The sequence below is a fragment of the Coregonus lavaretus genome, assembly GCF_964263955.1.
Source record: "Coregonus lavaretus genome assembly, chromosome: 4".
Lineage (NCBI taxonomy): Eukaryota > Metazoa > Chordata > Actinopteri > Salmoniformes > Salmonidae > Coregonus > Coregonus lavaretus.
The window spans coordinates 1,731,175-1,742,740 of NC_139991.1; the positions used below are offsets into that span (position 1 = coordinate 1,731,175).

The 11,566-nt window shown below is 43.1% G+C and overlaps 2 protein-coding genes across 2 annotated transcripts; both read right to left on the bottom strand.

Moving 5' to 3' along the window:
- Window positions 1-1,368: 1,368 nt before the first annotated feature.
- Window positions 1,369-2,115, bottom strand: LOC311128541 (growth arrest-specific protein 1-like; the record flags this gene model as incomplete). The annotated part of the gene is made up of 1 exon (XM_084160732.1): window positions 1,369-2,115. The coding sequence occupies one exon, from the start codon at window positions 2,113-2,115 to the stop codon at window positions 1,369-1,371; it is 747 nt and encodes a 248-aa protein (XP_084016858.1).
- A 3,232-nt stretch (window positions 2,116-5,347) lies between these two features.
- Window positions 5,348-9,825, bottom strand: LOC311127237 (complexin-3-like; the record flags this gene model as incomplete). Its single annotated transcript, XM_084159036.1, has 3 exons — window positions 5,348-5,572; window positions 5,771-5,858; window positions 9,668-9,825. 3 exons carry the CDS (start codon window positions 9,823-9,825, stop codon window positions 5,348-5,350), a joined length of 471 nt encoding a protein of 156 aa, XP_084015162.1.
- Window positions 9,826-11,566: the final 1,741 nt, after the last annotated feature.

Sequence of the window (11,566 nt, forward strand, 5' to 3'; positions counted from 1 at the left end):
ATATAATTTAACATCAACATGACAGTTACATTTCCATATGGACCAGCATCTACCCGACAAGGTGAAAGAAAAAAGAAATGACATTGACAATCATGACAAAAACAAAGATTAGTTTAGAAAAAACTTCAAGTGACATCTTGTAAAGACAAGGACACATGAATGATTAGCTTCATTGAAAGATAATAAATGAACTTTTTTAGCTTTTTCCCTTCTTACTAAATATCTAGGCTAACTGTCAAGCATGTTTCTAGCCTGGAAAGGAACCCATTACACTTTATATGAAATGAATAATAAATTAAACTAGGCCTATCAACAAGTAGCTTATGTACTGCCGTTCAAAGTAATAAACTGGGATTTCTTATTTTTTCTGAGAAAAAACAATAGTGCCACTTCTTTTGTACATAAAAGTCTATGATAAGTCCACATTCACCTTGTAGAGGCCAGTCTATAATGAGAAGGGTGACTTCTTGCTTCAATTTTCCGGGGGGAGCCCAACTGCCCATTGCCACTCAATAAAGAAAGGGGGAGAGTGGGGGGACATTTTAAATAAAACTATCAAGAGTGGGGGATGTGTCATGGGGGGTAGGGGGGCTGCTGGAGAGGCACTTCAGTTAATTTAACTAGGCCTACTTGATCCCAAACCCTTGTCTGTTCACTAGCAGTTCCCCACAAATATTTGAAGTGTGATGGCTGCAACAATGCAGAGGCCTCTAAAATAGAGAGGAAAGCAAACAGAAACTGGACTGGTCCAATCAATCAATCAATCAATCAATTTTATTTTATATAGCCCTTCTTACATCAGCTAATATCTCGAAGTGCTGTACAGAAACCCAGCCTAAAACCCCAAACAGCTAGTAATGCAGGTGTAGAAGCACGGTGGCTAGGAAAAACTCCAATGTTTATCTTAAGTCTTAATAAAGCCACACTCCAAGGACCATTGAGACGAAACTAAACAAATAGGCATAAGAGCTTAAAAGGTAGCCCAGAAGTAATGGATGCAATGCCCAATGAGGAGTAGTGTTACAATGAAGTCAAGTTTGGTTCACTTCTCCTTAAACAATCACTTTATGGATCTTTACACTCTAGAAGATGTTTATTTTTCATTTCGACCTAGGATATTCCATGAGTAGCCTAGGCCTAGTTTACAAATTGAATTGGTGCTCTGAATGTCGTGTCCATTCTTGTGTCCCAGATTAAGGCATCACATCAAAATATGAAATATCCATTAGGCCTTTAGGAGTTTATAAGGAGCAAATAGTCTTCCCGCTACACCAAACCCACGTGCTCATTAGATTGGACCCGTCCCCGAGCATACAGTCCTGTCTGTCCAACTGAGAGGTCACAACAAGAGGCCACATTCAATTCTCATTAGAATATCCGTGCAAGAGTGATGCAGAATAAGGCCATATAGCTCGACAGCTGCGTTGAACTAGAATTTGAGTCAGGAGGATATATCTCCTCTGTTTTCGAATCGTAGTCTTCATCCTCATACATATCGTCCATATCTGCCTGGTCTGAAATAACACTGTGGTCTCCAATCTGGCACAGTTTGCTCATGTTCTCCTTGACTACCTCACAGAACGGCCTTTCCACCCCGTCGCACACACACCGGTTTAGTAGCATGCCATTTGGGATGAATAGCATCTGTTGTATTGTGGCCTTGCACCTGGACGAGCATTTCCTGCCGTTGAAGAGTTGCCCACAGTAAGACAAGTAGGCTGTCAGGGAGGAGTGGCAGCCGGTATCCTCCTCGCAGCGTTGACGGGCCTCTGTGCATCCTATCCCCCCCGCGTCTCCAGGATATCTTCGGGGGAGGCATGGCTCAATCGCCTGCTTTGCATCCCTACACTCCATGTCCTGGCCACAGTCACACCTCTCGAGGTAAGGCCCATTGCGGGTGTGATTCAGTCTTATCAACGCGTTTATACAGTGGCTGGGGCATTGCCTCCTGGTGCCTCTGATGTTTCCTTCACAGGCGGCTTGATACTGGCTGTATGCAAGCTCACAGTCTGCCTCCTCATGGCATCGTAGCAGGGCTTGCCAACATATTAACTGGGCATCTAGCGCCACCAGCACGGATGAGAAGAGCGCCAGAGCGCTGCACCAACTTTTCATGCTGGAGAGAGCTCTAGTTCGGCGATGCGCACATTTTCCTCCACTTAGTGCGGGACAAAACGTAATGTAACTAATAAACCCATTTAGTATGAGGCATTTATGGTCCAAACAGAAATGTATTTAGTAGGCATTTATGGTCCAAACAGAAATGTGTTTAGTAGGCCTAGCTACAAACCTAAAGATGTCCCTCTGCCTCTCCAATACACGCTTGACAGTTGTGGAATAACAGTCCGTTTTATGAGGGTGAATGAATCCAGTCTGGGACGAATGAGTAAGAATGTTGTAATCCTTTGCATAGATTCAGCTACGCTATAAAGCAACAATTTCCTCCGCAAAACTGTCACAGTCGTGTCAGGAAAAAAGGAACAAAAAAGTGACCACATGCGCTGTCTAAAGTTCGGACACCTACTATCCACATTTCTTGCCCTCGTTTGAAAGCATAACTATTTTTGCTCTTGTTTACAAAATATGTCCAACTTTCTTGGCTTTAAAAAACGTTCATATTTTCCGTGTTCTGTATTCCATACTATTTTGGTTGAATTCATTAGGACTGCCTCTTCTCACTGTCGCATTTTCTCCCGCTATGTGTCTTTGTCCCCCTCTTGCAGTTACGTTTCACGCTTCGTTAATCTTTTCCCCACAACACCCCTCCTTCTCCTGAAAAAGAAAGGAAAGTTTTCCTTCCCCCCTCTCCCATTTACAATCCTGGTCAACGATTGGTCGTCATTGGGGAGTCCGTGGGACTCATTTCTATAGCAACGTAGTTTTTGGCAATCTGCTCGTCATACAGGATAAATAAAATGTTTATAAATTTAATGAAACTCACGACCTGTGTGGTCCCCCCTTACAAAACACGTCAAAGTTTGGGGAGGTAGTGAGTGGGGGGTGCACACAAGCCCCATAGCAGTCGACAGAAGGAATTCCATTGCTAGAAGCTCACATCTGCACCCGCTGCTCCAATTTTAAGTGCAGAAAAAACAAATCTGTTCCTTTTTAGCGATAACCCAAGGAGGGAAACCTCTATGAAAACCGTCGCACTGTGAGGGTTTCACTTAAAGTTCTACTAATTGTCGCTCTGTTCACTCTCCCTCTCGCTCTTCATTCTAGTGAGTTTTTAAGCCCTGATTGATAGAACAGAATGGAAGAGAATAGTATTTTCTGGCCCGTTTCACCCCAATTGTGTCAGATTGGCCATGCAGTGGCACAGTGTCTTTCTAGGCTGAAGCTTGTTCACGCCCTGCGTCTATCAATAGAGGAAGGTTTCAGCATCAATATATTTTACAGCTCTCCCCTTTCACACCGCACTTGAAAACTACCAATAGCTCAGGCTTCTCTGCTATTGAAATGCTAACTAACTTGTTTTGAAAAAAGCGATTGGAAAAACCCGTAGCGACACCCGGGCTGTCTAGAAATTTCACAAAGCAGTTTCTGGCTGGCTTCTCCCTGAAAAACATTGTACACTTTTGCACAGAGCCAATAATTCTGCCAGATGGCTGAGCTTATTATCAGACTTCACTGGAATGTAAAGTTGCCACTAATAATGGTAATAATAATACTAAAATAATAATAACATCATTATGAAGGTTAATTTAAGAACGTGGTTATAACAATGGTTATAACAACTATAATATAATCATTTGGCCTATCATTGTAATGATAATAATTTCATGATAGTAAACCTTGATCTGATGAGGGGCTAATATGGATTTTGGATTCAATTCAGTTTGTCATTAATTCAACAATCATCAAGTAACAAACATTCCGATGACATTGTAGTTTTGTCTCCACCTAGTGTTCAGAACATTAGGTTTTGGTTTTATAGCCTCAAACCATGGCTACTGTAAATTATATGTTATAAATCTTCTGTCCTGGAGTTTCTGACCAGATGGTCAGGCATGCTGGATAACAAATGGAGAAACATGAAGCATACATCATAAAAATCTGTTTATTATGGTTTCAACAGTCAGTCAAAAATCAATAAGATTCATACAGCACTGAACAACAAAGATTATGTAAAAGAAGCAAAGAGTGGACAGGAAACAGAAACATCATGAACAACATGTCTCTTCCTGAAATATTATCATGAGATCAACCTGAATCACCCCATAGGGTGACTGGAAATGAAAGAGGCTCTTGCTGTTGGCTTTAAAGTATCATTGCAGGTCACACACTTTAATACAGAGAGATATGTATAGGTGATCAGGCTCTGTAAGACTTGAGTAAGAATGAATTATATTCACACTTGTTTGTCTTGTTTCATGGAACTGACAAGAAAGCACAAAGTAGCTATCACATAAAAGAAGCTACTAAGGCATGTTCACCATCCTTTCTTCAAATTCAAGTACTGTAACGTCACGAAAGGACTGTTGAACTATCACAAGACATGAACCACTGTATTGAAGAAATATATACTGTATATTACTGTAATATAAATAAGGTTGACAAACCCCTCTCCCGCTCTCACCTGCGTCTTTACTTAGTGATACAACAACAATTCAGACACATACCAAGTACTATATGTTCATATATATGTTAATATATGTTCATAGTAATGTGTACTTATTAAACACTATGACCAGCACTCAGCCAGAGGATGACACTTTCAAAGACAGCACTTGACATATCATAGCGGCTAAACGACACCAAACCACTGGCACAAAACAGCACTGAGATGGAGAGGTCAGGGGTTAGAGGTCAATATGAGGACAGGTTAAAGGCCAGAGTTGAAAGGTTAGATGTGTTGGCATCACAGAGCACGAGCTGTCTCCAACGAGTTAATGACCATAGACTAGATGGACAACAGAACAGGCTAACCGCAAATACATTTACACCTGCAATAGATACAACAGACACTTGGTTTGTAATGTACTGATTGTGGTCCCAAGACATAGACGTTTTATTTAGTCTCACACTTAATATTACTATTTGATATACTTTGTGCCATTGTCTGAACGGTTTTCTGCTAACGGACTTTGGCATAAGACTATTACTCTGTTTCCCCTACAGCTTAGACAATGTTTACTCTGATTCCTTGGCCAGAAGATGCTACAGTATGTTTATGTGTGTGAGGCAGTGTTGACTGTATGTGTGTGTATTCAAAGCAACATGACTATCAACGTTTGTACATGGTCATAGATCATATGATATCTTACATAGATTCTTTGTTGTACAGAGAAAGAGAGTAAGGGAGGGAGAGATAGAGAGAGAGCAGGAACTCAGTCAGCCAGCCAGGTCACATGAGATTGCACTTCTCAGCGGACTGTTTGAGGTCTTCCAGCGTAGCCTGGGCCTTGTCCTTCAGCTGGTCAATGTCCACATTCTGGATGTTGGTCAGCTGGCCCAGGACAGACGTTTTGGACTCCTCCTCCTTGTTGTCGTCAGCGATCATCTTGGCTAACTCTGTGGGCAGCTCTACGTCATCCCCCGCCTGCTGGATCTGAGTGTCATCCAGCTCATTCTGGGTCACACACACAGCGGGGACACACACACAGGCCAGTGGGTGAGGGTGTAGGGAGCAAGGGCAAGGGAGAGGAATGAGATGATTGAGCGATAGGGAGAAAGGAAAGAGAGTACAAACAGAACACATTTGGATGGTATTTTTGAATGTAGTAAGAAAATGCTTGCATCAAATATGCAGAATCAGTAATGGATGTACCTTTGGCAGTCTGTATTTGTCCCGGAAGTGACTTCTAACTGTTGCCCGCTCAGCTTTCTTCTGGGCAAAACTAGCATCTCGTTCCTGCCTGGGGAAAACCAGAGCGAAAATGGTGTAACAGTGGATGAAATAGTGTCACTGCATGTAACACACACACACACACACACACACACACACACACACACACACACACACACACACACACATAACGTCTGCAAAGGTGGGATAATCTCAAGGTCTTACTCAAGTTGATGCTTCATAACGAACGCCTCCTTCAGTCCACCTCCGTAATTAGACTGAAGGATTAAGGATTTAATGGCATTAGTAGATACTAGATAGCATTAGTGGCAATGTGAGGACAGATGCTGTAATGATAATTTATGTCATCCATAAGGCTTTTTGTAATATAAATATGTCATGGTCTTTAGTATGGAATGTCGTTAGATTTGTTGGAAATGTGATGTATCACAAATGCACAAATTCATTGGTTACGATTAGCCACATAGCTCAGCCATCGCGGTTAGAGTATTGGGCCAGTAACCGAAAGGTGGCTGGTTCGAATACCCAAGCAGCCAAGGTGAACAATCCGTCGATGTGCCCTTGAGCAAGGCACTTAACCCTAATTTGCCCCAGGGGAGCCGTACTATTATGGTTGACCCTGTAAAACAACAAAATTCACTTCACCTATCCAGTGAATGTGACAATATTAGATTTTTATACCACTGTGGATCTCATAGTGAGGGTTGAAAGAAAAGAGCACAGGGAGTCCTCTGCTGAACTGCACTCTGACTCAAGAGTCTAGGCCAACAGAAGGTGGACGAGCAGCAGTAACGCCTGGGGGTGGAGGAGGAGGAGGGAGGGAGGCTGTGCTCTTGCAGTGAGACCCAGATGCAGTCTACTGCCGGTCCACTGCTCGACTGGGGAATTATATTCAGACTTCTGGGATGTAGAGCGGCACTGACTGACTGACTGACTGACTGACTGACTCACTGACTAGCACTCACCTACTTCCACAGCTGCCAATTTAGTGAACCCACAGAAGCCTAGGATCACACCACTCTACATAATACTACACCCTCCCAACCCAGAACCTAGGACGACACCACTCTACAGAACTCGACACCCTCCCAACCCAGAACCTAGGACGACACCACTCTACAGCACACTACAGCCACCCAGACACCACAACACACCCCATCACCATCCTATGTCCTCTGCCCTACACCACCATACAAATATCATCATACTGCAAGCCTTATGTTGAGGTAAATCAGGTATTTATACTCTCCACCACGTACAGCAATCCAGCAATACTACCCATTTGGTAACTCCAGCAGAGGGCAGACAAGAGACAGTTTGTGTTTTCCGTGCCAGCCCTTTAAGTATTACTCAAATAATCTTGGTCCCTAATTTTCCAATATCAGATTGAAACTATCACTGAAAATGTGAAAATCTGATATAAACACCTGAATAGGATTTAAATCTTTCAAAGGACAAGACTAGACCTACACCTCGCACCAAACATTCCGAAGCAGAGACTCCATGAACCGAGATGACCTATGTGATCATGTGACCTATGTGATCATGTGATCATGCCAACAGTGTGGTCTGAATGACAGCATGACATCATAATGCATACATACAGTACTGTAAACAATGGCATGATACATGTGCATAGCCAATGACAAGGTCATATCCCTATCATGCAGGGGATACAGGGCCAGCCTTGGGCATAAGCAACATAGGTGGTCGCCTAGGGCCCTATCAGCAGTTTTCCTTGTTATGTCAGTCACTGACAGTCACTCAATTAGCCCATGTCAGCTAATATTTTTTAGATTGGTAAATTAGTCTACCCAGCTATCTAAACGTGTAGTAATCATGGCCGATTTACCGACCGAGCACGAAGGGCCTGACCTCCAGGGGGCCCCAATTGATATATACTGAGTGTACAAAACATCAAGAACACCTTCCTAATATTGAGTTGCACCCCCTTTTGCCCTCAATGCGTCGGGGTATGGACTCTACAAGGTGTCGAAAGCGTTCCACAGGGATGCTTCCCGCAGTTGTGTCAAGTTGGCTGGAAGTCCTTTGGGTGGTGGACCATTCTTGATACACACGGGACACTGTTGAGCGTGAAAAACCCAGCAGCGTTGCAGTTCTTGACACAAACCGGTGCGCCTGGCACCTACTACCATACCCTGTTCAAAGGCACTTCAATCTTTTGACTTGCCCATTCACATACACAATCCATGTCTCAATTGTCTCAAGGCTTAAAAATCCTTCTTTAACCTGTCTCCTCCACTTCATCTATACTGACTTGAAGTGGATTTAACAAGTGACATAAATAAAGGATTATAGCTTTCACCTGGATTCACCTGGTCAGTCTATGTCATGGAAAGAACAGGTGTTCTTAATGTTTTGTTCACTCAGTATATATTCACGGTGGCATTACTGTTATCTTGCCCACTATGAATGAACATGAGCATGTAAAACACCACACAGCAGCACATAAGCCAGCGCTCTGTGAGAGCCAATGGTAGAGCTCCTTTCTCTGATGGCACTGAGATGACGAGTCTTGTGTCTTTTCCTCTCAAGGGCATCATATAACCAGGGGATGTCATTGTGACTACTGTGCCTGATAACATGACTATAGATGACATGCCACTGCAAACAACCCCATTCCAACAACCCTATTCTCTGTGGATTATACAGAGCACTGACACCAGGGTTTGTGCTGTGATCTATTGTATGGCGGTAGCCACATTCTAATAGCTCACCTCCCATGAAGGTCAGTGTAATGTATGATGGTATGGGATTGAGGTCAAAGTGGGCTGTGGGCTGTGGACAGTTGAGGCTAGTCTCTGAGGGGAGTCAGTGGATGCTCCACCATGCCTGACATGTCAACAGTAAACAGGCTGTTTGTCCTGGAGCCTGGAGCCATGTGACCTTAGGTCAGGGTAGTGCCCTGTAGTACTACCCATTTCTTTTTAATGAAGTATACTTTTCATATAGATACAGGTGTGTGGAGGTAGTGCACATCATAAGACACATTTCAAGGGTATTTCTTTCACAGGACAAGATATATGTTCAGATCTATGAGCTTTTGTAGAATCATCTGTTTCAAACCTTGAGGACATCTGCTCCTCCTCTCACATAGGGGAATTTGGAGTAAGGTCAATGAAATTATCAGATATTTTATGATATGGACAGAGGACAGTCTATGGCTATGGCAATGGGTTTCTTTGTTATACCCAGATAAAAATACATTTCAAGATCAGAGATACTCACATCAGACCAATGTATTCTGTTGAGGTGTCTACTCTTTGTGAGCAAAATGTAGATGTAGGCCTACATCACAGGGACATGCATGAAAGGGAGGAAACTATTTGGAGAGCTCATTGAGGATGAGATTCCAAATTTTACATCAATACATTTTGAGATAAATTGGACATAAAAGTAACTGAATTCATGCTTTAGAATGAATCTGAGGACAGGTACCAACCTGAAGCATTAAGCACAATATATGCTTATTGGAAAACGAGTCAATTTTACAGTATAATTGGGCATTCAACTCACTGGGATTATTTACAAATGTTTGTTTCTGGACTAGGCTATTGCAAGGATTCCAATGGAAAACCGTCCTATATAGCCTAATTCTTGAAACCTGAAAGAAAGCTCCTTTATCGAGTGTAGCAGCTGTGTGGTGAGCTAGAGAGCACGCCGTGGATCCCACTGATGCGTAAAATAGTGCATTGCGCACGGGGGCTTGTAAAGGCACCCGCTCAGCAGCGTCTTTACATTGGACATTACACAGATAAACGCCGCTTTATAGTACGCAACCCTTTCAAAATCAGTAGGCTATTCAAAATGGATCGATAAACTTGGGTTTGTTCTTACTTTTCCTCCTCTAACTGTTGTTGATATTGTTCAAATTCCTCCTGGGTCATTCCTGCCGCTGCGGCTTCCGATTTCTCTCCTTCGGGCTTTTCCTCAGTCAAACCCCCGGTCAGGTTCTTCACATGCCCTCCCACCATTTGTTTCACCATAAAAGCCATCTTTCTGCCTCTAAGAGTCCGTTAACTGACCGGGTCAGAACGTGGATCTTTGATGCGCTCTTGATGAAAGCTGAGTAAATCAATGGATATCCACCGAGTCTCCTAAAAAATATATGGATTAAAGTATTAAACTTGGCGATAAAGTCAATACAATCATCCAAATGTTTTACTCTCGACACTCCGTCGCGCACGGCTGTGAGGGATTGAGAAGAGTCGAGTTTCAGCACCAGTGCCAATGGACAGCTACGCGTTGAGGGGGAGGTTAGCAAGAGATGACGTGGCTGCACAAATATCTGAGCCAACAAGTTAGACTCAACTCTACCAATCGTGTTTTTTCCCTAACCCAAACTCCACTCCCTCTGCCCAATCCCACGGAACGCTGGATTAAGGGTGCGCTTTCATGATGCGCCCTGGCACCACACATGGGATCCCGTGATTCGCCGTCTGATTATAACTCACTATTGAGTCAGACAGGCGCTCCTCACATTCACAACGGACTCCGGCAGGGACAGACACACGTGATGAGTCAACTACGGTGTCTACTAGCTGTTTTGTATGGTTTTGATGCCCGTGCGTCTTTGGGGTCATTTTGTTTCCAGGGTTTCCAAACGCACTTATGTCATATGAAATAAGCTGATCCAATTTGGAGTTATACATCACCTATCATTAATTTTGCATCATTTGTCCTGTGTAGTATAGTCTAATACTATTTTTATTAAAATGTAATGTGGATGAAGGAATATCATCTGCTTTCCACTGAGCGCACATAAACATGTGTCTCATATGGGGTGGGTGTGGGCAGTTGTCTGCTGCTCAGGGAGAGGGAGAGAGTGATTGAGAGAGAGAAAGAGAGAGAGAGAGAGCAGCTCCTGCAGGCAAACTGGTGTGTAATTGCATTTGAAAGGAATGCTGCACAAACCTCAATAAACAGTTGTCCATGCCTCAATAAAGGCTATTTTGCTTTATGGTTTACACACAGACCACACACTCACATCACTTATATCTGTTTGATCCTTCACCACCAGGTCATTAACAGTGTCTCACCTAACCTGCTGTATCACCATACACCACAGTACAGGAAAAGGTTATGGTGTTACAAATCAATGAGACCAATTAGAGATCAGAATGGGTCCATTTATAGTACTAAGTGTGTCTGTAGGCCTATACTGTAGGGGTCATCATTAAGACAATATTATTGAAAGATTTGGTACAGATCCTATCTCTCTCTCTCTTCTCTCCCTCCCCCTCACTCCCTCTCTCTGCTCCCCTCTCTCTCTCCCTCCTCTCTCTCTTTTACTTAAATCCCAGAAATGTGAAATGTATACTTTCCACAGATACAGTATGAGGCGCATCTTCAATCAACAACTTTTGCATCATGATGTGCGCAGCACGCCTGCCACCAAGAAGCATGGCCTACTTTCCAGTGGATTAGGAGAGACAGATCATGTCTCAATGCACTCTGTCACAGGCTTAACAGACTCACCTGGTTAGTTTCAAATCCCCTGGCTGCCAAACTTCAAAGCCTCCTCTACATAAAGTAAATTGAATTATAACTTTCCAAATAAGTATGATCGAATTGTAATCTGTGTAAAATTGAAGAATTGGCACCCTGAGGCGATGTTTCTTATTAAAGCACAAGTGTTCTCTCATTTGATCTCTATTCTCCTGGGACCTGCTCTCTGTTCACAGCTCAGGTCTCGTCTTGTCTCACACACTGCTCTTCATGAGTCACCATTCAGCC